Below are 27,300 nucleotides of genomic sequence, written 5' to 3' on the forward strand. Positions count from 1 at the left end.
TTGGGTTTTATACCTCCAGACCTTCCCTCCCAGACATTTTTACTGTTCAATCTCACTTAAATGTGACAAATCTAGGGCTGCAGCTCACAATTATTTTAGTAATCAAGTATTATATCAATTATTCTGACAAAAATAAAAATTATCACATTGTGCAGATTTTTATGTATCCACTTAGAAATGCATATGAAAATGCAAACATTTAATTTTCAAGTAAAAAATTGTATTGCCTAACATGCAATAACTTAGCATTTCTTTCAAGTACAGTTGATCAGTAGTAGCAAAGGATACATCTGCAGCTAAAATACTCTTAGTATTTACAGACAAAGGTTTTTTTTTTCTTATGTCAAATGCAAATATGCATAGATTTTTTTGGCTTAATTACAACGGATCCAAGAAAAAGAAATGTAAAATGGTTGTCAAAATATATTTTATTGCTTAACATACAACAATAAGGAATTCAGATTAACAAATTTTAAACCTGACTGTATGTCCTATGAACATTTCCACTAGTGTCTATACAAATGACTATTAAGTAACATTGCATTGACAACAAAAACTGCATCATTAGCCCTCAGGTCAAAGTTGCCATTTAGCAGGTAAAATAGTTAACACAAGTAGACCTAATCTTGATAAGAAATAAACAATAAAAGAAAAAAAATTATTAAATAAAATTACAGCTGATTTTATTTCACAGAGGTTTGACTGGAAGCATTCACTTTATGAAGGCTACATCTGGGATCTTGCCTTCTGCCTGTAGGAAAAATAAGCATATTAGGGGTTCAGTTTACCAAATTTTTTTTTTTTTTTTTAAAAAGAACATTGTTGTGAAATGTTACCTTCAACTGGGTGAAAATTTGTGCTGCCCTGTTGAAATCCCACTCATTGTCCTGCAGACACCTGCAAAGGTTTTCAAAATATTAGTACATTTTCCTCATGAACTGAGGAATTAAAATTTTTAAGAAGTATTTCTGAAGACAAGACTCACTTTTGTGACCATTCCAGATTCATGCCAGATTTTAGCGAGAAAGCAGTGAGCATCTCTTGTTGTGGTGCGGTGAGGGTTGGGACGGGACTGGAAGACGGGGTCGGGGCTGGAGCCACGAACGCTCGGCGGATCTCCTCTGTTGTAGCCATTCGGATGAAAAGCTGATCGTTCACGATGCACAGACTGAAAACAGAGAATCGAGATTAGATTTTCTCTACTACTCCTAACTAGCTTGAGTTAATCTCTTATTTGTTAAAAATATCTGCAGGGTTTATTATTTTCACAAAAATGTGACACCTACTGATGGCCATTTAATAAACTAACCCGGAATTTCCTGCTGGGACGGTGATGAAGACCCGGGAGAAGGCCATTGTAGATTCTCTGGACTTCCCATCAACAACAACTGAAAACAAAATCCAATTCAACTCAAAATTTTATTGTGGATAAAAACTAAAATTTAAATCAAGAACTACCCAAAATTACCTTCTTTGAAGACTCCACTGACTGTGAATGATAGTAGTGTATTCTGTAAAAAGAAAATATTATTGAACAGAGGAACCAAACAGGAAGAGAAGATCACGTGAAGGGTTCTGGAATAAGCTTCAACTCACGGTGTAGGTGTTCACATCTACGGTAAATGAGGCAATGTCGTGTTGTGTTTTTGGAAGCTCGTTGAGGAACGCCACAACGTTCAGTCGAGTATGCTTCAGAAGTCGAAATCTCATCGCTAAGAGCAGAAAGAATTAAAGAAAAAAAAAACATCAGGCATCTAAAAGAAACAGACAAAACATGGGATGAAGAGCTCTAACTCACTGGTGTCTTTGATCCTCTTCAGGTTTCTGCTGTCTTTGTAGTATTCCCCCAGACTGCTCCTAAACACAAAAATACAGCTGCTAAGCTCAGATTTTAGAAGCATTCTCTAGACAAAAAACTTTCCTAAATGAAATCAGAGCAACTGAGGAATTTCAGTAGCTTCTTGTACCGCTCTCCTACCTGGAGGGGTTCTGGGAGGTGTAGGGTGTAGTGATGGATAATGAGGCTCCATCATGGTAAGCATCCAGCAGAGGCTGCCTGTTCTCAGAGTCGTATATACGATAGTACCTGCAACACAGTCAAACATTCAGGCTTTCTCATGTTGTTCCAGGGTGCATCAGAGTTACAGCTGTCCATCATACAACAGAAGGATTTGATTTTTTTAAAATATGTAACATAATAAAATTTAAAACTCACTGTTGCAAGAACCGAAGGATGAGGGACTTGATTTCATCTGATCCAAAGCAGCTTCCCTAAATGAACAAATAAAGACGATCTTAAGGCGCATTAAAGACAATATTCAACAATAAAGCATTAATATAAATAAACAAGGTAGTAATATGAATAGCATCTACTATAGAAAAAAATAATAGTCTGAGCGCAACACTAATGAACGAACCTTGCAGGGTGGGATTGCAGTCGGCGTCTCAACATCAAATCCAATGGGAGGTGGGAGGTCGTGACCATCCTGACAGGAAACCAGAGGAAAAACAGGTTCATCATGAGAGATTCTTCTGGTCAACAATTTGCATGTTAACCCATTTAAGCAGAGCATCACAAAATATTCATAATCTGATAAAACATGTTCACATTTTGCCACATTATGGTTGTATTTTATTGGGAGCATAATGTTACAGACCAAAGTGAAGCAGCACATTTCTGTTGGGAAGTGAATGGAAACTGATACTTGATTTTCAGATTTAAAAAGTGTTTTAAAAAGTTAAGATTGTGTTTTTGCACTTTAGACATTTCTTCTGTAGGGAGAAGAAAATCTTCACATCAGAGTTGATGTGAAGATGGATGGGGCAACATACCAGAACGGAGAAACTAATAGAAGCCAAGAAAAATACCGCATATATGACACATGTAATCTTCAACTGCTCAAAGTGCCGACTTAAATCTAACTGAGAATATGTGGCAAAAAGTGATAGACAAAAACCATCCATAAATCTAAATGAATCTAAAAAATGTCAGTCGTTCTACATGTGGTCGAGACACACCACAAAAACCTGCAGCTTTAATTGCAGTGAAAGGAGTGGCACAGGGAGCCTGAATAAAAATGCACTTTACACCTCTAAGATTTGGATTGGGTTAAGATAAAAACAAGCTTCACTTCCCTTGTATGCCTACAAACAGCCTATCTTAACTTGTGTTTGTACTGTGACAAAATATGACCAAGAACAAGATGCATAAAATAGTTTTAATGCCAGGAAGTCCTCAGATCAAGTTTTTCAAGATGCATAAGTTTTATATGAACAGAGTTAGTAGACGAGTTGATGATGATGATAATTGACAAGCAGTGACGGTGACAGATGAATATGTGGACCTACCAGCTTGAGGAGCCGGGGGAACCTCTGCCGCACGGCACTGGTGCAGAAAAAACGACAAAAAAAAATAAGATTATCACCCCACACCACCCAAACACAAACAGGACAAATTAAGCAGATCCCCAGCTGACCCAATTTAATTTCAGAATGCTACTTTTTCCTTCAAATATCATCATGTAGATTCAATAATGAGTACACTACTGCAACAAAAGTACTTTGTCTTCCAAATGTACACAAATACCCTGATTCTTCCCTTGGTTTTATACTGCGCACCCTTCTCCCAGCCCAGAGAGTACTTACCAGCAGTATACTCACGCTCTCCCCCACATTTTGGTGATATACAAAGATCTGACATGGAGGAGCAACACAAGCACACTTTTCTAGGAGTACATACATACAAACACACCAGCAGCTACTAGACTGAGCTGAAAACCAGGATGCACAGCCATGTTGAGTTAGTAAAACAAAAAGGTTATGCATGGCTGGGAGAGAGGTGGTTACCGCCAGTCTTGTGTTAACTCTCGCCAAGATGTTGAGGAAGAGACAAGTCTACGTCTGGGTAAAAAATATAAGGTCAGTTTCACATAGAAACGGTCACAACGGGCCCCAAAATGTCGAGTTAATCACAAAACTAATCATGTGTGTGGAAACAGCAGAGACAGACAACCTGAGGACAGAGCTGAACAAACAAAGAGGACAGCAGGTCTCAGAAGGAGCTGGACCCAGCAGTCCCACCACTCATTTTATAGTTTTCCTCTTCTGAACAAGCTTAGCAGCTACTGCTTTGGTAGCATAGATTTAGGAGTTAGCAACTTTTTTTGATGTGTGTTTTTTCTTTTCTTTTTTGTTTTTTTTGGCTCCATTTGTTACAGAGCAGCTACGTGAACAGTTGAGACAACTGGAGTGATAAGATGCAACACCATTTGCTTACCAAAGTGATTTTTGTGTGCTGGTTGCAGCCTTTGGAAACTTGCGTTTTCTGGGTGTTTTTTTTTTTTGCCATGTTTCAACTTCAGAATCCATTTCTTCTAAGATGAAGGTTACCTGCCAACTTATTGTACTGTAAAGCAGGGGGGGGGCTGTTGTAGCCCGTAAGATCAGACATATTGGAAGAGACTAAATTTCTCTCTTTGGCTCTCTTCACATGGATCAATGATCCGTGGCAAATCCCGCTCCGCCTCTGCCCAAACGGCTTCGCCTGTGAAGTCCCGACTCTTCGGTTTCGTCTCGCCGTGCTTTCGCTGAGCCTGAGCTCACGGGGACTGAGGCCGAGTAATCGTGACTGTGCCTGCCTTAGGTCGTCCCAAGGTTTCGAGGTGGGATCTTACCCGTCATTGGCTATCCAGCCTTCCATACTCGCCTGAGACAGGGGCCGACAGGGCACTGATGCTGTGAGGGGAGGGGAGAAAATGGCTGCACATTTTCTTTGCTTCATCCAAACATCTTTCAAGATGGCAATGAGTTTCCTGCTCCAATACAGCACATGCAAACAGCAGTGCTGTAACTTCCAAGTTCGGGAATGCACAAAAATTATTTTTTTGCATCACTTTGAATTTATTTTGATATGATTTGGTATGAGGATTGTGTGTTTTGCAACAGATGAGAGGAAAACTATGTAGAATGACAGCAGGGGAGTGCTGGGTAGAGCATCAACGGAGAACCATAACCAGAGGATCAAAGCTAAAAAAGATTCCCCAAAGTGACACTGAAAACTGCCAGCAAGAGGCTGAAAGCTCAGAGTGAAATGGGTTTAAGCAAACTGAAAAAAAGACCAGATTATTCTGCAGTCTGGAGTCCTCACAGCAACATTTGGAAGGGAGGAATGTTTAGCTAGCAGTGTGAAAGGAAAAATAAGTTGGACAGTAAACATTTGTATTGCCATTTAATGTAAATACAAAGAAAACTTCTGCATGTGCTCTGGTGCAAGTACAAACATTACACAATCAAGCGTTGGAAATAATCTTATTAATGGCTTTGTTTATCAGTCCTCTGGGACACCATCTGTCCTGGTATAGTTAAGATGGTTTCTGAGACACGTGTTTGCTTTACAGACGCAAAAAGTATTTAGTTGACATCAGCTGCTTGGTCCAAACGTTCACCCTGCTCTGTAAAATAAGTAGTTATGGTTTAAAAAAAACAACAACAAACACCTGAAACAATTCCAGCAGAAGATTATCATGTTTGATCGATGACTCTCTCAGATCACATACAGCCATGTTGGTATTCCCCTGCAAAAACATTTGCCATCACTGCACAGCATCGTTGACTGACCTGATGTACGCAGCTTGATCCTTAAAGAGGTCACACAGAGGGTTCCTGCTCAGCCACAGCTCCACCAGCTTCAGGCCTTTTAACTTATCCAGCTCACGATCCGTCTTTAACTAAAATATCCACACCAGAAACAGACAAAAGGAAAGGTCGTGTGAGAAAAAAGGGTTTTTAGCGTATTACAATGCAATGCAGTATTTATATGCTTTTAAACATTTCACTTTAAACCACAAGTCTTAATGTATTTAATGGGATCTTATGTGACAGATAAATACCAGGCATAAAATATTTTTTGACACTCAGAAATAGAATGCAGCAAAACCACTTACTTTCAGAAAAAGTTTGAAGATCTGACTCTAGATCAGAGATCTGCAACCTTTACAATACAGCTATTTTTGCTCTCTGTTTAGCCAAATAAAACTTTAGTCATAAAAGTTACATAAGCTTTTCTAAAGAAAAAAAGAACTTATAATTTCTGATAAATGTCTACAAGAGGAAATTTGTCATACAGAAAAAAACCGACAACACTATTTGAAGAACTTTTGCAAAAACAAGATGGATGCCTGTGCTTAGTTGTGATGTTGACATTGGTGGGAAATTTAAAAAAGCATAGGTTTAACCAAACAGCAATAAAATTTGCTATAAAAAGAAATTACTGGTACTAATGTAACTCTGATGTGAAAATCTAAAGCTATTATCCAATAAAAACAGAAAAACTGATTTGTTATAATCGTTAAAAGCATTAATTGTTTAATATTTATATCCCAATGATGTAAAGAGTCACTCGTGACCCGGAGTCTAGGTCAGTTTAGTAGCTCGCCTCACCTCATTTTGAGAAAGGTTGAGCGCCTTCAGATTCGGCACTTTGGTAGTCAAGTCAGTAAGATCATCCAGTTTGTGAATACGGTTGTTACTCAGATTCAAACACGCCAGCTGGAAAGATGAAAAGAACCATTAATGGCTCGACTGGATGCATTATTCACATCTCTCTGCTCCTCTAATGATCACCATGAATCTTACCTCAGGAATGTTTTCTTCAATTATCTTAATGACTGCCTCCATGTTGGTTTTTCTGTTTAAGATGACTTCAATGTTCTGAGACACCAAGTCTGCCAAATAAACACGAATCCATTTGTAGTGTTAGCTAACTGAGCTGATGTAGATATTAAAACATCTTTATGCTTTGGACTACAAAGAACTCAAAAACAGAAAGGACCAGTTTACTGTTGCTACTGAGAAAATGTTAATTCTTTACAAAGCAAACTTTACAAGACTTAATGTACAGCCAAAAAATAAAAGATCTCACTACTTCTTCATGAAGGAAATATTTATATACCTGGATCAGTTCGAATGTTGTTCAAGTCAAGTGCTTGCTGGGAACCATCAAAGCGTTTCGCCATGCATTGCTGTCAAAGATAAAACATCGACATTCATGAATGAACTCCTCCTCCTCAGAGAGGAAGGTTTACACATACTGCTTTAGCCTATGTATCTCTTCCATTTCTAGTCAATGCAATTAGATTTCTTTTAACTATCCCTTTCTTTCCCATAGTAACCGTTTACGCCTGCACACCTGTGAACTTCTTACTAGAGCTTTTACATCATCATTTACATTCAGTAAATTAAAATGACTTGTGAATTGGGAATTTAAAAACACTTCTGATCCACTTTGAACTCCATCTAATTCAGAACATGAAAACAAATTAGACATGAACTGGCTTCTTCTTGTATCAGGTTCCTTAGAACCTTTTGCGATTTGTTGAACTTTTTTCTACTTGTGAAAATAAATGAAGGAGGCAACTTCTATTTTTATTTGTCATGGTTTTAAAAAAACTAAACTGTACTGTTCAACACTGGAAAGACTCTTAATAGAAAAAAATGGAGGGTTTCAAATGTCCGGCGCTCACCTTCAGGTGCTCCAAGTCTTCAGGCTTCAGGTCCGACTGCAGGAAGGATGGTGGATTACTTGGGTTGACGTGTACTTCCACCTACAGGGACCAATGGAAACAAAGGAAAGTAAATAGATAAAATGCAGTTGAGTTCCTGTCCACCAGCTTTACTACAAAAGCTGTTAAATTCAAATGTGAGACAAAATTTGCTTTTTGACAGACTGATATTCAGAAGGGTCTCCATCATACCTTATAGCCATCTGAATCTGTGATCTTGTGAGAACATCTGCGCAGAGCGTAGGCTGCAGCTGAATCCTCCACATAGAAATGGGCCCTATTATGGTCAACGTGGTACTAGATGGAGTAATGAGGAGATAACAGTTCAGTCATTGTTCTATAATATTCATCAAGAAAAGCTAATGAGGCAGCACTAATACTCACCTGTACAGGTGTGTATTGAACCGTACAGATGTTCTGGAGAGCTGTAATCAACCATTTCTTTTCATATTTTCTTCCATGTGGAATCTGGCGATCAGAAAATGCTCAATATAATCTCGGTGGATAAGTTAAAATGCAGGGATATCAACATGATCAATATAAAAATCGCCTCACCGTTACTTTGAACCAGCTTAACCGGCCTCTCAAACCTCCTCTGAAACCACTGCTGCCACCTCCTGGAAGTCCTCTTCCTCTTCCTCTTTCTACTCCTTTCCCCTGCTGCCTGTCTCTGTCAAACCGTCCATCTTCTTTCCGAGATGGTCTTCCATAAGGTTTGCTAAAGAACAAAAATTTTATTTTTGTAATTAAATCTCCCACATATAGTTTTAATTTTTTTTTTAAATTTAAAATAAACATTTGAGCTCAACAGATGTCCTAATTTAAAATCAGTATTTATTGCTTCCAAACAAATGGAGTAGAGAATCAGACAAAACAGAAGTGAGGTTAACATTCAAAACAAAGTTTGCATCTTTATGCACAAGAAACAATTTTGCATTTAAAAAATATGAGCTGAATTCCACCAGGAATGTTGTTTCTTGCATTTCAAAACTAAAGAATATTGCCATTAAAAAGATGTCAAAATTATAGTTTTGTAAATATTTATTAAACTGATGAAACCGATGCTTAAAAAAACACTTTACCTTCTATTCTAGATATTTTGGATACATTTTTACAAAGGACTGTTTTTCTCAGTGACTTAAAAGTCAGTAATGCAAAATGTTTCACCAACTTTACAATATCTGCTGTCCGTTATATTTAATGGTGGCAGATATAATAATGTGACAAAATAATTTCCCTTATTAGTGGTTCTATCTAATCCCATACTGATATGAGATTTTTTTCCCACCTAACACACAAATTGTGTTAGCTTTACATTATATGTTAAGTTGTAGACTAATAAGCTCTGAAAAAAATCTAATGTTTTTAAAATAAGTTCCACAGCCTCACTTTTTATCCATCAAACGTACACAGAAAGTCCGGTACAGCTCGATCCGGGACAATAAACCTGACTGCATTAGTTTGTCGTCACAGTGGAATCTCCACACTCACTGAAAACAAAGCAGCTTAGCAGGTTTATCAGTAGCTGCCTTCATGTCTGAAATGATGTAGCTAAGAACGAGATTGTAAATACTTTAACATTCTTGTTTATAATCATGTCAGACAAAGCAGCAAAAACTACAGAGATAATCTCCAAGATGTTTAATTTCTATAGTCTTATGACTGTTTGCCAAATACTTTTGATGGGCAGGTCACTTAAATTCCCTTTCCTGTCACTGTGACTGCCAACAGCAGAGAATTTATTATTTCAGTTTTATCTGCCTTTGAGTTGTTGGGGCTTCCCATGAATAAAAAGCTTCTCTGTAACTCAAAATGTGTTGCTTAGGGAAGATGATTTTAAAGAAAAGTATTTCTGTCCTCTAAAACAAAAGAACAGAAAAAAAACATTCTGTAAGAAGTTGTGTGAGTAAAACTATAAAAGAGTTTCAGCTTTTAGTGTAAATGATCAGAGTTGATGCCAATTCTACAGTTAGAAGAGATTTGCTGATCTGTAACTAGATTTACTGAGAAGGCTGAAACCACAGCAGCACTTGTAAATAAGGCAACAGCAAGGTAGCAACAGCAGGTCATATAGCTCTGCAGAAGCCTTCTGACAAACTGTTCCAGTGCATGAATGGGGGCGGGGTGGGCCATCTAAAATAAGAAGGCATTTGAGGACTGACCATGGACATGACAAACTTAGAACCACCTTCTTATGCATCATGCGGTTAAAGGCAGGTTATCAGGGAAGCATCCAAAGGGTGGACTTAGGTTTAAACTATATTTTTTAAAACTAAATTCACATTGTGCTCAGAAAATTGTCCTGCTGAGAAGCAAATCTACTCACAAAGAATACAGCACCCTGCCTATTATGTAATAAGCGCACAAGGACCAGTCCAGAAACACTTACTATCTGTTCTGCGAGCTGCTGTCCTGAGAGCTGTCGCTCATAGTAACATCTCCATCTGTATCCTCCAGCAGCCTGGACCGGGGACCAGGGCCTCCAAACCCTCCTGAGTGACTGCCTCGCTGGCGGTCCCTCCGAGATCTGTCAAATGATCGACCCTTGGGTCCTCTGCCTTTACGGTTGCGAAATGGTGCGGTTCTGTCATCATGCTCTGCCAGGGTAAACAATAAATAAGAGTTGAGTATCAAAAACTGACAAAGCAAAGTCCTTTCAAAAAGGTTGTCTGGATTTCTTAGGAGAGCAAATATTTATCAAAGATTAGAAATCTCTTCTTTTTTGGAAAAAAACAAACTGAACTGACAAAATCTGAATCATAAGACGGTGCTATGTGCCAGCTGAAGAAACAGGGACATCTTAAAGATAATGGATCATATAACTAATTACTTGGTGTATATGCATGTTTAATGTGCAATTAGTGTACATGTAATCATAATATATATTACTTTTAGCAGCTAGATATACATTCTGTAACAAAAATCATAAAAACAAAAACTCACTGTAAATGTTTAGTCTATAGCAAAACATTACATCTAGCTGGCCTTTAAATCACATTTTCATCAAGACAAAAACTAAATTAACCCAGTAAAACGACTCGCTTGTATTTGTATTAGCTAAAATCACATTTCTGTATAAAATTAAAAAAAATAAGTGATGACATTTTTTTTTTCTCCAAATCTCAATGTTTGATCAAAACTTGTGCTGAGAGACAGTTCATTTTAAAAAGGCGCTCTAAGTCAAAACACAAGGGTATACGTTTTTGACTTATAGGTTTTGTTAAAAGTCTAGAACTATATGCTGGAAAATTAAATAACATAAGAAAAAAGACACATTTAAAACGCTACACTTAAACATGTGTAATTTACATGTCCACATGTTACCTCTGTGGACTGTGAAATCTGCTTGTGTGACCTCTCTCTTCACCATAAAGTCTTCATGGCCTGAAGGGAAGCGGTGAAAGCAGGAGAGCAGATGTGAGGTTAATGCGACAGCAAACGTGGTACTCACCGTTGTAGTAATGCCCGCTGTCCGCCATATTCTTTCTATAGTGTTCGTTCTGAGGCGAAAACAGAAAAGAGCAGCCCTTGTTGGGGAAGACAATCCGTGGGCCTCGACTTTTCTTTTATAAAATACAAGCCAGAGACGGTGAAAACAAATCAAACATCCCGCATGGCTCCGGATGAAACAAAACACTCTAGGACGTCATTAGGGGTTCGTCCTAGCTTTTAGCATAGCTTAGCGAGCCTCCCCTGCTATCAAGAAGACGACGGAAGCAACACCATTTCTTTTCCGGGTCAGAGAATAGAGGCGGGGCATTTTATTTGTATAGTCCGTTTTAATAAAAGAACACACAGCAACAAGAAACATGCAAAAAAAAATAATAATAATAATAGCCGTTAACTTTTTATGATATCGGTAGTAATATTTATCAAATTTGCAAGGAAGGTTTTGCGCTCAGAGCAACTTTACAACAACGACGAAATGTGGGGCGCCCGTTGGTCGTCTTCTTGTTTACAGGTGGTTAGAAAGCAAAGCTTTTGTGAATTACCGCCACCATCCGGGAAGAAGTGTTAATCAGGACGAACAAACTCCGTAAGTAAATAAGCAAATAAACAAATAACATTTATTTAAGCTAACCCAGTGCCGGAAATATTACTCAAATAAGAGTAAAATTGGGGTGATACTCCATGATTTTGCTCAAATACAAGTACAATGTATGGTGCACTAAAACTACTCTTAAAAGTATGTTATATATTGTTACTATTAATTTAGTGTGCAAAATGGAGTAACATTTCAATCAACAAATGATTTCTCTCTCTCTCCTTTATACAGTTGAATTTTGTGTCTTATAAATTACATGCCAGTTCACTTCTCTCATTGCTGGGTGTCTAATAATAAAACATGCTCCACTGTTGTTTTTTTTTTTGTTTTTTTAAAGTCACAATAATCTGTATAATTTCTCTAATTTAATAAATCAACTGACTAACCTTGGATATGGTTGTGTCCTTTCTATTTTGCCAGCTTTCTTTGAATGTTAAAGCCACTGGCCGGTTTCTGCCATCTTCTCTTGACCTTTGGTTTAATTATTGATTTCATTTCTCTTTTACAGAATGATCACTTTAGTGTTTCCCTTCTGTACACCATTTGCAGAGGTCAATTTCTCTCAGAAGTTGGAGTGACGTCCCATCCATGGTAAGGGGATTGGGTTGATGTTAAGCTAAATAACTACAATTAGCCTCACACACCGACATTTGTGTTGCATTGTATGCATCCAAACAATGTTGCAAGTTATTTAAAATAAAAGAGTAAGGGTAAAATCTCACACTTACCGTATTATGACATTGATTTCAATCACTTTTCTTCATCGCAATAGTTTTAGTTTAATTCGATTGTGCAATAAAACAAACTTAGTAACCCATGAGCATTTTCATTTTTTCCTTTTCTGCTTTTTGTGCATTATGGGAAATGTGCATTTTTGTACTATTACATATGCAAAAATCTGTCTCAACAGACATAATATACATTATTAACCATTCTTCAATTTCATCAATCCATTTCATATAACACCCTTATTCTACAGAGCATCACAGAGATGCTGCCCCCCACTCCCTCCAGCTGTCAATGAACAGAGTACATGCTGAACAGGTGGTCAGTCCATCACGGAAAGATGTCTACTAGAGAGAATGGGTTTAGCACAAACAAATGAAGCACAAAGACAATTTTTAAAAAATTCATCACATTTGAAAAACTATTGAGTTTAAAGCTGTTGGTGTAGCATTCAAAGATGTTTTGGAAGGTGAGGTATTATTATTATTAGACCAGAATGTCTACAGTTATAAAATATAGTTACACTCCTAACAGAGTAGCAGTGGAAGTGAGGTATTACTAACAGGACACCCATAAAAAAATGGAAAGGAAATGTTTTATTTTGGAAGTGACCCCTGATAAAGGAAAACACCCCGACAGTGTAGCTATTCTGGTAAACTTAACAATTTGAAGGCCCTCTTTAGTACCAAATCATCTAGGTTCTTCGGAAGACATTAAGACTACAACCATGTCCACGTTAAGTGGAAATATATTAGACGCAGCAAGTGCTGAAGTCAGGCGCCGAAAAAGCCAACTACGATTTATTTACCTTCAAATATATTATATCCCGCATTTAAATTTAAACTTAACAATAAGCAGGTAATTGAACAGTTATGTGGAAACTAGGCCAGTAAGAGGCTAACTTGGTGTAATTTGGATCACTTACCGTCACTTATTACGCGGGTCACCACGGCTAGGTTAGGGTAGTTTCTCCGAAACATAACCAATCAGCGTCCTCAAGTGTTTTAGCCTGTTAATAGTATAATGCAACACAACAAACAGGTCAATTAAAAATGTTCATAAAGTCCTGATGCACCAACTTTATTTGTTTTCCATCTTTACCTGAGCGTAGAAGAGCGGTTGAATTTAGCTTTTAGCTAGCTGTTGGAATTAGCGCGACGGTTTTCATTTTCCTCCTATACAAGACGTTATTGAACAATTTTTACCCACTAATTTACTTAAATGTCATCATTCTCTCTCTGAAAACATTTGAAAGGACCTCTTGAGTGGTGAATGCCTATGTCCCGCTCAGTTTGTACCACGAACGGCTAAGATTTGTCTAGTGGACAAACAGCGTCATGGCGCCACCTATTGGAATTGACCAAAACCTGCGGGTGTAATGTCGAATTTAGTCACCGTCAGATTCTGCGACCTATTTCAGCTTCTATGCATTTAAAAAGTGAATATAACCAACTTTTAGGCAAGTAAATTTCGTTTGCATAGCACATTTTCAGCAACAAGACAATTCCAAATGATTAGAAGGGAAAATACAACAGAAGCAAAAGACAAATCATTCCAGTTATAAAATGTAACTCTAAACAAATGGGTTTTTGATTTAAATGATCTCAGTGTTTCTGCAGTTTTGTAGTTTGTTCCAGATTACTGGAGAATAACAATTGAATTGTTGCTTGTTTGGCTTTGATTATGGGAATGCAGAGTAGACTTGAACCAGAAGACATAGAGAATTTTTATTGTATGCTGGTGCTAAGTCATTTGGGTAATTATAAACCCAAAAATATTTTGAAATCTAAGCAAGATTAGATTTCAACCTTGCTTAAGCAAACATCGAACATTTAATGGATGAGCTTGTGAGTAGGGGTTGTGCCACACTGACCAACACAACCACACTGGGTGACTTTCAGCAAATTCTGGTTGAAGAATTGGATTGTGTCCCACATCAGTGTGCGACTAAACTGATGATGAGCATGGGTATCATGCACTGTTTCCTCAAACCAACTCCACAAAAATAAAAATAAAAAGATAGAAAATTAACAGATAATTTACGTGGCCTTGACCCATGCCCACAAATGCATTTTTATTACAAATGATCTGCCAATTAAAAAGAAATAGACTTTACAACTACTTAAGATTTATTGCTTAAAAATCTTGTTGCTGCACAGAATTGATTACACACACATTCCCTTATTTTTTGTGCCAAATATCTATGTAGTAATGAGGTGGACAGAGTTTTGCAGTTGTTTAGTTAACTTAACATGGGCTGCCATACCATAAGAGTATGAAATGTCTGACTACCAGACCAAAAGTAAAAAATAAGAAAACATTTAATTGGAATAAAATATATGTATATATATTTTTTCATAGATCATGAAAAGCAACACGTTTTTATCAGTTCCTTATCAAAAAGCACAGCTACCATTAAACATACAAACGTACTGACTTAAAACAGGCAGAACATGAGGTTGTGCGTGATGTCATTCTTAAAGATACTTAAAATGTTTTAAATATAACATGCAATACAAAAACACACACAAAATAACTTTATATATAACAAAAGCCCTTTCCACTGTTGGCGTACGTATGTACATACCAGATGTACAATAAGCAAGACTAGCTTCCACTTCATATGTCTTTGAATTTCAGCTTCATTGAAGCAGCCATTGTTCCTGCTTTATCCCTGAGTCCAGGTGCTGGTGTCACAGACACTCTGAGAACTTCATGTTTCACACTTTCCATGTTTCCACTCAGCTGCCCTCCTGCTGCCCCTCAGCCAGGCTGATGGCCTGGCTCAGAGCCGTGAGGATGGAGGTCAGACCGATCAGGTAGCCGTCCTCCCTGTTCCCCTCAACCCAAGGGATGCCGTGCTGGACCTCCTTTGAGTCAGGAAGAGGCATCGTTTTCCCAAAGTCTATCATCCAAACACTGGCCTTGCTGTGGTCGTGTACAAAGAGGAGTGAGCTGCCAATAACCTGAGCAGGAAATAAGAGATTCAGTGAAAGGCTATGAGGACAAAGTCAACAGGACCGGTATATGAATTTCATTTCTCTCTGTTTACGAACCTCGTGTTTTCGAAAGAACTCTGAACTCCTGAGTGCATCTTTCAGATCCACGAGTCTAGAGTGGTACGCGTTCTGAGAACACACATGAACACGAATATCTGTGCATCACAAATATCACAGGGCAATATATGATTAAACGCAAAGTGCAAAGAATGTACATGTGAGGTTAAAACCTTTCCTCCAAATAGCCAGAATTCATTGCCATGTTTCATCAACAATTCTCCAGGCTTCCCAAAATGTTGCTGGTTAAAAATGAGCTAAAAGCAGTCAAAAATGATAAGAAAAACCCAAATATGTAACCAATTTCAAAATATATTTTTTGTTTGATAATCCATTTATAGACTCCCCATTGAACTTTGACATTCTGTTACATTATAACTGTAATGGGTTTTATTGTGATTCTATGAAACACACCAACACAAAGTCATTTAAAATTTAGAGCCAAAATGTAAAAAATGTATTTTTTTCTAGAAGTGCTGAATATGAAAATCTGCAAATGTTCTGTGGTTTTGTATTAATTTGTCTTGTTTTAATCATTCGTATGACCACCTTTCATTCCAATTACAGCTGCACATCTTTGGTATTGCAAAATGACCCGATCTCAATCAGACTGGATGGAGATGTGAACAACAATGTTCTTGTCTCATTGCAGATTTCCAATTGGATTTAAGTCTAAACACCTGCTGTGTTGTTCTAACACAGATATATTATTTAATCCAAAATAAATAGTCATTTGGTTGCATATTTAGGGTTTGAAGGTGAACATCATTTTGTGTTTGTTGTTTTGCTCTTCCACATAAAAAATTATGAATTACATTGAAGCCTGTAATTGTAATCTGACTGAATGTGAAAAACATCTTCAGCCAACAGAAACAAATTAGGTAATAATTTCAAACTTTTTAAAAACTTTTAATCTGCATGTTTTCCTCTAAAACTTTTAAGTGACAATCTCAGCATGCAGTATGTTGTTGTAGCTTCAAATGGGTCTTCTGACAGCTTAACAACGGTTGTATTTAGTTTAACTTCAGATTTAAATAAAATTTTCTCCAGTTGTCATCTGATTCAAGGTTATATTTACCACTGCTACAGTATTGTGTGACTGTGACTGACCAGAGTGTCCAGTTGACTCCTGGTGAAGTAGAGTAACGCCTCTGTGATCTGAGTCAAGGTGTGAATTTTTCTAAAATCCCGTTGGACAGTTCCATCCTCCATCTGCAAATTAGCAATGACAGCAATCATTTTGCACAGTTAGACATCATTCTTTGTAATGAAATGCTAGAACTGAGCATTTCTCTCTCATACCATGATGCCCTCAATCCTGAAGCCCAGAGTGGACGTGGAGCTGGTTGTGTCCCTCCACTGTAGGTAGCGCCATTTTGTCACTCCTTTCTGTTCGTGTTCCTCGGCCGTTGGTGCTGATGGGTCGACTTTCACCATCTTCTGGTACATGTCGCTCCTCAAATTGGGCTTGGTTTGAGCTTTGATCAGTTCCTCCTCCTGGAATGTCCTGAAAGGGAAAATGCTCACGTAGTACATCCTTGCAATAAGGCCTTGATTTGGCACCATTTCGGAAATTCAATCTACTTCCATCCTTCACAGATTTAAGGAAAAGTTGTTTAGGATTGCTTATAGGAAGAAATCAAATGTTTTTGTTTTTGATTATTGCATTTCCATATAAAGCTTCGTCTTCAGATGCAGGATTGTAAGTTTGTATGTTTTATCTGAACTAAAGAAGCTAATGAAAGTATTAGATTTGTGGAAAGTTATGGGTTTTGTGGAGCTGCAAGCTAAAATAGATGATCCCTGAAAGTAATACACCTACAGTGAGCTTAACTTTTCAAAACATTAGGTTAAACTCTACTTTTAAAAGAAACAAGCTATCGCTTTGTTTTTAAATCTTTTTAAGTCAGTTAAATGGTCAGATAATCACTTGCAGAGAAAAACTCATACCTGACTCCCATCTTGCAGTCCATGATAACAGGCCTCCTCAGGCCGTTGAGCAAGTCCTCCAGGCGGATGTAGCAGTGCTCCCCTCTGGTGACCAAACCATAGTACTGCGGGACAAAAGGCCTCAGCGGATCTCTCATCAGGCTGTCCAGACACTTCGCCTCCAGTTCACTGTACAGCTTCAGCACCTCCCCTCCTTTACTAACCTGAAAATTACCTGGTAACAGAAGAACATGGTAAGATACAAGAAGCAGGAAAAATATTTAGGAGACGATAAATCTTGATCTGCTGAATTTAATTACACAATTGTTTTAATAGAGCAATTTTATAATGGGCATCAAATGATTCACATCCAACAATTAGCAGTGTCTTTTTCATTTTACAGTCACAAACTGCCACAGTATTTCATTGGTATTTTATGTGAAAAATCAATACAAAGTGATAATTGTTAAGTGTGGAGGCTTCAAAGGTTTGGTAGAGAACATCAGTAAGCAAACAGCATCATGAAGACCAAAGGACACAGAGAGAGAGACAACTAAAGCACCATCTCACACAGCTATGTTATCAAATAAATGGAAAGAGTCTGGCACACCTGCTAACTCAACATGACTGTCTACCTAAACTGACAGGGTTAGCAAAGAGAGCATGATTTAGGAAAAGCAGCCAAGAATCCACTGATAACTTTGGAGGAGCTGCAGAGATCCTGTAATTGTTTATTCCACAAAACTGCCATCCATGATGGTGGTATGATTATGCTATGGAGACAGATGAGTGTAGATAAATTCAGGGCAAGAAGAGCTGTTAGAGGCTCCAAAACATTTGAGACTGGACAGAACAATGACCCTAAACATACAGCATTGGGATGGTTTAGGTCAATGTAAACGTGCTGAAATGGGAAGGCTCAATCTAATCTGACTGAGCTGGAATTTATAATTGTAGTCTTTAGACATGCAAAGTTGACAGAGAAGTGGTTCAACAAAACTATTGACTAGTGGGGTTGAATACAAATACACCATATTTTATACTTTCTACAAATATGAGAGTACTATGTTTACTCTTCCTTTACAATTAGGCATTAAAATAAATGTAAGTTTGTGTTTGCAACACATGAAAGAGTAAAACAGTTAAGTATGAAGACAGGCGAGGTGCTGTGTGAAGTACATGCCTTGATGTCCAGCTAGCTGAACCCAGGAGCTCTGTCGCTTGAGTGACCAGTGCATCATGGTCAGGAAGGTTTTCCATGTGCGACTCTGAGGGATAACCAAAGGAAAAAAATGTGTTCATGTAGGAGATGCATTGGAATCACGAGTCTGACATTTTATCTCAAGGTTTTGTAAATTCTTATTTCTGTTTTTAATCCAGGATGGGAATTTGCTTAGCCTTATTTATTGAAAATATTCTGTGAAAGTCTGGGAGAATGAGAAGTGTTAAATGTATGCTTGCTTTTTGTCTCCAAACAGCATAGCTGTAAACTTAAGATCTACTTTGTATATACACAAAACAGCTGCTACCAGACTGAGACTTGGCATAGAAGAACAGAAAAACAGCAGCTATAGCAGATCTGAGCATGCTCAGTAGAGACACTGGGGCAACATGAAAACAAGGTTTCAGCTTTTGTTGCTTATTTACTACTATATTCTATTGAGCCTATTCTATCCTTTATTCTGAATGGTGAAGAATGCTTATTTGAAGCAGTGTAAACCTAATCACCCTGAGTCCTAATGACTTTTCTTTAGTGCTTGACAGTTCAAACACACTGAAGCCAGGGAAACATCTACTTTCTAGTCGTCCTCCCACTGTTTGCTCCTCCCTTTACTCATATCTGTTGCAGAAGCAGCAGGCTTCCATGCAAACGCCATTCAAATCTGACAGTGTCAAAGTCTTCTTTCAAGCCCATGCAAATCAGCTGGACCACAGGTGCAAAGAACAGTTGAGAAACATGGTTTTATTCTTTTCCATGGAAAACCAGAGCAGACAGATGCACTGAGGACATAAAGTGATGAACTGGACAAATCCCTAAAAATGTGCAGAAAAATGTGAATTAGTGTTTGCTGAATGAGGTGTTCTGACCTTCTTGAAGGTTTTTCTTTTAGACACGGCGTCATCTAGGTCACTGAAGACCTCGTCGCTGTCTGATGAGAGGTTGATAGAGGAACAGGACGAGGAGGTGGAGGAGTGCAACAGCTTGGAGAGGATTGGATGCCGATGACCTGAGGGCTCCGTCACCTCATCATCCTCCCGGTTCTGCCCCTCGGGGTCCTCCACACTGCTGCTGTTCTCATGAGTTGCAGAATGAGCTGAGGGGAGAATGGGAGAAGGTTTCCCTTCTTCCTTCTCCACACTGCTCCCTCCTCTCTTCAAACTGGAGCTTTTCCCTCTCCGGTGTTTCCCCTCATCCTCGTCACAGTGTTCTCCTTGTATTCCACTGTTCTCCACCCTCCTCTTCCCACTCAGCCTCCCTCTATCGCAGCCATCTGTGCCAACGTCTAAGCTGCCTCCTAATTTCTCTTTCCTCCTTGACTTCCATTTGGCTCTGAGAACATCCCGGGAATACTTTGCAGTGTCATCCGCCTCATAAGCTACAGGTTTCTCCTTCTTTGCATTCGACTGGCAAGCCAGGGGCGAGTCTGAGTTGAGATAGCTGTCCCAGTCCTCGTCTTCTCCCAGTCCACCGATGCACTGGCTGTAAGGGGGGAAGCTTTTGGTAGCCAGGAGCCTTGGCCTAAACTTGCCTCTGGCTTTAGTGCAGCTGCTGGACGGTCCATCACTGATTGACAGATGTTGGCGTGTCTCATCTGAGAGACCGGTGCATGAGTCAGCATCTTCCATCTTGATCCCCTCCATCTTTAAGCATGACAGGTCCTCTCCTGTGTCCATGTTTATTTCCCCACTGGAGCGAAGATGGCAATTCTGCTCCATGGGCACAACATGTGCTTGCACAACAGGGAAATGTTTACAAGAGAGCCACGGCTTTGAATACGATTCAGGAAATGCATTTGCAAGTGTAAAAAAAATAAAAATAGAAGCAGAAAAACAGTTTTAAAACTTTCTCTAAGATGATACAAACTGCTGAATAAATCCTCATGAAGTTGTAGGACTCCCCTTACCTGTATCTAGCGTTGAATTCACAGAGAAGCAAAGCCTTGTGCCCGACGCCGAGTTACGTTCCGCTCTCATTCTCTCCGCTAGAACCACAGTTTGCATGTGGTGACGTTATTATGTTTCCAAAGCTTGACTCTGGGCTGGATGATGGAGCTCAGCCAACAGCGCCTCAGGGCAGGATGACATCCAGGAATGACGGAGCCAGGCAGTGTGGAGTGCCATGTCCTCCCTCCACTTTTATTACACCAGCCACACTAACGGTCCTCATTAGATAGAGGCTATACAATCCAAAGCTTACTGAAAATTGTGATGAAAATAAATTGTTTTTAATATATAATTGGAAACAACTAAAAGAGAAATGTCATCTGATTTGCAAAGATTAAAGAGCCACTGCTAAATATAAAACAGCCATCAAGGTTTTATCACTTTTCTGTTGCTTCTGTGACAGGAAAGCTTCTTTATGTAGACAAAAATAAATGAATTTGAAATACCAGCAAATCCCAAACTGACATTTGTATGCGATGGAGGTTTCAAAACGAAGCCTTTCATGCAGCAAGATGATAATCCATAGCACACAAACTGCAGACTAAAGAATGGCCCAAAACTGATGCTGCTGTGCAGGAACTAAACGTTACAACAAATGCTTAGCTAAAGTTGTACTGAGCTCTGCCTTGAGCCGTTATGCTCATGTTGTAGGTTGTATGTAGAAAAGGGCCAAGCACAAAAAACTACAAAACACAAAAAACTCACTGGAAAAACAAATAGGATAAACAGAGAAAATTTTCTGCAGTAAAACCTTTTTTATTGTGATACGCAACAAAAACATGGAAACTGAGGCAACACTTTAAGTTTGTTATAATTCAGGGTTCCTGCACTGGTAAGGGATTTAAAGTTAGTGCGACCTGGATAGGTTTGGGATAACAGAGAATTAAAAATATTCATATTTTTAAACTGTAATATAGTTCCTTTCTCAATTTCATGCAGTCTAGTTTTGCCAAAACATATATCCACCCATCTATTTTAATTTGTTCCTTCATTCAGGAAAATCAAGTCAACCATACATCCATCTATCCATCCATTTTAATTTGTTCCTCCAACCATCAATTCATCCATCCATCGGCTCAACCATCCATACTTTGTCTCCAGGTTTCCTATTTGAGCTGAAACATTGGCAGGGAACTCTAAAATGTTGAATATGAAAATAATTTTAAACATTAAAATGTTTAGGTACCGTTTTCTAAATATTTTTTTAAATATTTTGATTTTTTTTCTCATTTCCAAATTCATTTCACAAAACACAATTGGTAAAAATGAGTTAATTACAGAGAGTAACTTCAGAACATGAAAAGTGTTCTGAAGTTACAAGGCAATCTGTACACAGGATTCAGAGTACATGAAACGGAGTCTTCCAAAAAACATTTCAAATTAAAGTTTAGTGTTTAATTCTGATACCTTTACTTAAATCTCCAGACTAGTTTTCTTTTAATAAACACTTCAGGATGCCTCAGATTGGCTCATATCACCCTGATTAAGTGTTTGTCCGTTCTGCATGTCTGTGTTGGAACGCTCCAGGTGGCGCTCTTCCCCACTCATGTCTGTGGGTTCAGTTTGCAGAGGACCCAGCCGCTCCGCAGCATCTGCAGATGAATTTATGCCATCAGTAAAGATCAGCCTGAAAATTAAAGCTACTCGTGTTTGTGCCAGAGTATAGAATTTCTTTGCACCTGCACTGAGATCGTTTTCATCCTGTGGCTGGAGTTCATCTGTAGTGATCTGTAAGATGGATCTCAGAGATAGATGACAGAAAATACACAGCAACATATTTCAAGGCTGCAGCCCTGCGACTCTGTCTGGTTTAAAGTTTCCTCTCACCTGCTCTGGTTTCTGAGGCAGCCTCAACAGCTGCCTCATGTAGCTCAGGATGAAGAGGAAGCTGAGGAAGGCAAAGTTAGTTGCAACACCTATAAGGGCTGACAGGATGGGGTAGTAGAACAGCAAATATCTGAGAAAAGAGACAAAAAAGAAATAAATTGAGGATTTAAAAAAAAAAACAATCGGTGTTTACAGTCTACTGCATCGATCCCCAAGAGGGAGGTGAAAAACTGATCACCTTGTGTTAATCATTATAGAGGTTGGAAAGGATTTATGGAGCAGTGAAAAGGGGTTTCTCTTTTTACCCTTCTGTTGCAAAGATTAGACAAGGATAACCTGAATAAATACAAAATTAAGATTTCAAACAATAATTTTATTTATTAAGGTAAAGAAAGCTACTAAACAAACCTGGGTTTATATGAAGAAGAAATTTCCCTCCTTGTTAAATCAGGATGTAAACATATTTTTTGGAAAACCGAGGTATAGCCTTTTTCCTTGTGTGAATTTTGGCTCACAGTTAGAATCAAGAAATCACTTTAATAAAACCTATTGGACAGGAACAAGAAGTAGGTTAAAAGTAACACATCATCCTTTGAAGAAACTACTATTTGTAGATCTGGTCATTTCTAAGACCAAATGTTTCATTCATTTGTATTTTATTCACTAATGAATAAAACGTGGAAAAAAACAAAACAAAACATGAAACAGTTGTAAACCTTCCCAGGAGTTGTCGGTATAATAAAATTACTCCAGGAGCTCATCAACAACTCACCCAAGAAGTCACAAAATTAAAAACAATATCTAAAGTGATTCAACAGTGAGGAAGAGACAGCAGGAGTCAGTAGACTGATTGGATGAAAGTGGAACTTTTACAAAGGTGTGAATCCCATTACAGCTGGTTTATGTCCAACCAGCTGCAAACCAAACTCTTTCACGTATAACATCAGAAATGCAGGATTTTGTGCAGGAATGCATTGGCTGTCAATCTCACCTCAAGCCAGTGAAATGGGCGTGCACAAACAGATGAGATGAGTAGATCTGGACTTTGCTAGACAGGATCTCAATGGCAGCCATGACCGATGGAGCGTACTGACCACAAACACAGGAAGCACGCTGAAGCATGTTCATTTACAGAAACTGTAGAAATCCTCTTCTCTCAAGCAAAAATATCTCCACTTAAAAAAATCTGTCCATTACTCACTGGGTCGTCTGTGAACTCCGAGAAGAGCTCCACCTGTACAACCTGCTTCTGCTCGGCTGCTCCGCTCAGAAAGGCAGGGAGTAAGAGGAGCGTTCCCAGAGTGTTCAGCAGGTCAGATCGGTACCGCAGCATTCCCTAAACACAGCGGTACAACACAATTTATGCACAAGCGCTAACAAATATATCAGAACCCTGGTAAAGACGTGTAAAAAGCTCTAAGATGGAAAGTTTTAAATCATTGTGCAGAAGGACTCAGTCATGAACCAAAAAAGAAAAAGGGGTGAAATGAGATTCAGCTTGAATTCTGTCTGACTAAAGAAAACAGCTTCTCTTAAAGCTCCCGTCGAGTTCCTTTGAGGAAAATGCTTTTTTCACTCTAACAGTTCGAGATCCTCCTATGGTTGTTATAGGAACTTGTTAAATTTTAAGATGCAATTTGCTGCAACTCTCAAATAGTGAGTTTACCTTTGGAGACATTTTATTAGAAAGACTGTCTCCACACTAAATAGAGACATGAACACAAATTATGGATTACAGTAGATTGTCCAGTGTGAGATTCTTCTGCTGCAGGATGAATTAATTTTAAGACTTTTTACACATTTCTACCAGGGGTCTCAGTAAATGTGTCTGGTAAAGGAGTATCTGTTTGCCCAGCAATAAGAATCAAACAAAGCTGATTGGGTTACATAATCAGTTTAATGAATGCAGGGATTATCTCGCATGATGCCGTCCAGAATGAATGTGGAAAACTTTAAACCTCACCAATTACTTACAATTTAGTTTCCTCCTAACGAGTGCTTAAAAAAATGACGAGAATTGAGAAGTGAAGGACAAAAGTAATACCATCAGTCCTGAGAGACGCATCCTTCGGTGGATCATAAATAGTATGCCTGGTTTTTATCAAATACATCTCTAGGAATCACTTTGTTAAACTGTTATGCAATTTTACTTGATGCACTTTTCTTGAATTCAAGTAATGAAAAGGGATGAAGTTTTGAAAGACTTTGAGAAATCCTGTAATTATTGATCAGCACCTCTTTAAAAGATAAGAAAATCTGGTTGGTTGGAAGCAAAATACAGAGAAAGTTGTGGACGTCTTAAAACCTTTCCACTGCACATTATTTATTACTAATCCTCAAACCAACTGGGATCCTTTGCATAATACAGTTCAGCTTTTTTAAAATGATCATATCCAAGGTCAAAGTCCATAATGCAGGGAAATTAAATTAAACTTTTGGAGATTAAAAGGATAAAGATGTCAGCATCTGTGATTTTATAGGCACATCAGTTCAGAAAATACCAACTGCTAATCTGTGAAATTAAAAATGTTACTGAAGAATTTATGCACGATCTTCAGTGACATTGGTTGGCATTGGAAAACTTCATTTAAGCATGGGTTGTAGTGTCAGTGTTTATATACGTCCTATCTGTGACATTCACAGTGGCGTCAGAGTCAGAGTGATACACTGAGATCGCCGTCTGTCCCAGCAGAGCTCTGCACTTATCTAGCTCTGTTATTACGCATCAGTGCTGTACTCACAAAGCGAGAGCTGGAGGCCTTCTGCAGCTGGCTTGCCTGAGAAACACAGCGCTTTCAGATTCACCAGAGAAAGTGATAATTTTCAAGCAGAAAGTGTGTTTGAAAATTTAAGTGAGAGCAGCTTACAGTGCGAGCAGAGGAAGCCACTTGGCCTCCATCCTGAGAGAAACATGTCGTTTTGATCATGAACATCCCCACCTCATGATTGGTTGGTGAGTCGGGCATCTCCAGCTGCAAATACATCCGATACACCTGGCCAAATGTCAGCGCCTGCAAGAGATTGATAATCTTAGGATAAATTCCACAAATCAATAATTATTTAAGTTCTAGATGTTATTTGGGTTAACCAGAGTTGAGCAGAACCAAAACATTCAAACTCTATGCAGGAAGACCCCAGGCTGGGATTCAAACCCAAGTGTAGTGGCACTCTGCGTCCCAAAAGTTCGTTGTACCACCTTTGCAGTTTGTCTAACAACCAATATTTGAATCACTCGACTGAAACCAAGTCTTCTTTTATGATGTTTACTTAAAGAACTCCAAAAGTACACTTACAGAAGAAATGAAAGGCTCGGTACAGATCGGTCAAAAAATTGTGTTGCTTCCACCGTATCCAACTGCAATCTGACCTCAAACGTGCATACGGGCAATATTAATGTTATGCATTACGTAGTGGAAGCCAAAATTACTTTTCACAATAAAAGTATCCCTTTATATTAACTAAGTTATACATTCCAGAAAATATACTCATCATGAATTTCTTAAAATTAAATTAAGCATGTTTATACATTTTTAATCTAAATTATTATTCTATATGAATTCCCCATTAACTGGCTCTTACACCAAGGCCTTTTTAATGCAAGACAACAAGCGCTGTAGACTGCACCACTGTGCAGTTTGCTTCGTATTTATTCACTACTTTTTGTTGCATTTTCACAAAACAAAAAAAAAACAAACATTAAAATACATTGAAGGTTGTGGTTGTCATATAACAAAATATGAAAAATTTAAAGAGGTACGAATAATTTTGGATGGCACTGCAAGAAATGCTATAGATGGTCATTTGTGTACTTACATGTTTCCCATTTCTCATCAAAGAGACATTGGCCACAGGATAAGAGCACCAGAAAGATGATGGCGATTCACAGCTTGTCCTGTGATAAGAAAAGAAATTTCAACAAAAAGCTTGTGTCTTTTCTGTGCCACACCAAACCCACCGTACCCACCTGTAGTAGTAGTATACCGGTGCAGAAAAAGCCGCTTTGGGCATGTAGGAATAGTAGAAGGTCCCGTATAGAAAAGTTGCGATCCAGAGGAGCAGAAGCACCGTGGAGAACACAGTGAACCCCTGCAGGAGTCTGCGTCTTGCCCTGGAGAACCACAGGACGACTGCATGCTGGAGCCGTAGCAGAACCAGACCGATGACGACTGAAGGTTCTCCAGCTTCTTCCTCTGAGGACAGGTGGCTTTCCTGATCCATAACACCTGAAAAAACAGGACATTTTGGCAAACTGATTTAACTGTAAGAAACCCAAATGACTCAATGAACATGAAGTGACATTGAATATTCAAAATGTCTGAACTTTTCCAGATTTTCTTGGAAAATAGGACAGAAAGCATTGCACATAAACCAATGAGAAAAGAAAAGTGTAGCAAATGATGTTACAAATGAAGGGCACAAGCTTTAAAATTCAAAGAAATGAGATCAGCAAAAACCACCGAGTCCAATCGGAGTTACAATGTGGGCCCGTTCACATCAGATGACTTCAAACTGTGTCAAACTATCACAAAACGCTGCACAGAAAACCAGTAAATAACGATTCAGCCAATAAAAAAGATAAAATAACACAATGAAAAATACTCAACATAAAGCCTGTTTAAACAATAAAGAGTTAAATAAACATATGTGAAAGTAGGTTTTCTTAACTTAAGTTGGATATAGTTTCTAAAAGAGTTAGAAATTATTATGAAGTCAACACTTTAGGTTCCTGATGCTGTTCCCTTTAAACTCAAAGCTGTAAAAACATTTATCTATTGGGTAAGCAGAAGCAGAAACTGTCCTCTCCCTTCCTTTAGAAACTCACCTCTGGTTCCTGTTGGCCGACTGAGAGTTGTTAGGAAATCGCTCCCTGAAGTTTCTCCGTCTGCAGTGATCTTGGTGAAATGCAGAAACAACTCCCTTACATGTCTTATCATCAGGGCTTTAAAAGTCTGTCATTGGATGAATTTTGCCCAGCCCACATGAAGACATGCTT

General features: G+C 38.5%; 3 protein-coding genes and 1 long non-coding RNA gene across 4 annotated transcripts; 1 reads left to right on the forward strand and 3 right to left on the reverse strand.

Moving 5' to 3' along the window:
- Positions 1-410: 410 nt before the first annotated feature.
- Positions 411-11,251, reverse strand: nxf1 (nuclear RNA export factor 1). Its single transcript, XM_005806532.3, has 21 exons — positions 11,011-11,251; positions 9,949-10,156; positions 8,115-8,277; positions 7,944-8,027; positions 7,752-7,856; positions 7,521-7,601; positions 6,950-7,019; positions 6,634-6,722; positions 6,439-6,546; positions 5,617-5,726; positions 3,349-3,385; positions 2,418-2,486; positions 2,216-2,271; positions 1,979-2,086; positions 1,799-1,857; positions 1,597-1,712; positions 1,469-1,511; positions 1,310-1,388; positions 986-1,168; positions 837-897; positions 411-751 (listed from the first exon to the last, which is right to left on the reverse strand). The coding sequence occupies exons 1-21, from the start codon at positions 11,036-11,038 to the stop codon at positions 713-715; spliced, it is 1,896 nt and encodes a 631-aa protein (XP_005806589.1). The 5' UTR covers positions 11,039-11,251; the 3' UTR covers positions 411-712.
- Positions 11,252-11,334: 83 nt separating this feature from the next.
- LOC111607050 lies at positions 11,335-15,164 on the forward strand. Its single transcript, XR_002752292.1, has 3 exons — positions 11,335-11,595; positions 12,113-12,195; positions 15,076-15,164. It is a non-coding gene; the product is annotated as an uncharacterized LOC111607050 (long non-coding RNA).
- Positions 14,393-20,645, reverse strand: LOC102226768 (inositol-trisphosphate 3-kinase B-like). Its single transcript, XM_005806548.3, has 8 exons — positions 20,441-20,645; positions 19,404-20,303; positions 18,499-18,583; positions 17,337-17,550; positions 16,689-16,893; positions 16,497-16,598; positions 15,387-15,458; positions 14,393-15,296 (listed from the first exon to the last, which is right to left on the reverse strand). Exons 2-8 carry the CDS (start codon positions 20,250-20,252, stop codon positions 15,072-15,074), a joined length of 1,752 nt encoding a protein of 583 aa, XP_005806605.3. The 5' UTR covers positions 20,253-20,303; positions 20,441-20,645; the 3' UTR covers positions 14,393-15,071.
- A 580-nt stretch (positions 20,646-21,225) lies between these two features.
- LOC102226509 (seipin) lies at positions 21,226-27,208 on the reverse strand. The gene is made up of 10 exons (XM_023328269.1): positions 27,130-27,208; positions 26,272-26,530; positions 26,121-26,199; positions 25,175-25,318; positions 25,049-25,084; positions 23,509-23,643; positions 23,299-23,396; positions 22,308-22,437; positions 22,160-22,208; positions 21,226-22,072 (listed from the first exon to the last, which is right to left on the reverse strand). The coding sequence occupies exons 2-10, from the start codon at positions 26,523-26,525 to the stop codon at positions 21,930-21,932; spliced, it is 1,068 nt and encodes a 355-aa protein (XP_023184037.1). The 5' UTR covers positions 26,526-26,530; positions 27,130-27,208; the 3' UTR covers positions 21,226-21,929.
- Between the last annotated feature and the right edge of the window lie 92 nt (positions 27,209-27,300).

The sequence above is a fragment of the Xiphophorus maculatus genome, chromosome 23 (assembly GCF_002775205.1).
Source record: "Xiphophorus maculatus strain JP 163 A chromosome 23, X_maculatus-5.0-male, whole genome shotgun sequence".
In the NCBI taxonomy this organism is placed as follows: domain Eukaryota; kingdom Metazoa; phylum Chordata; class Actinopteri; order Cyprinodontiformes; family Poeciliidae; genus Xiphophorus; species Xiphophorus maculatus.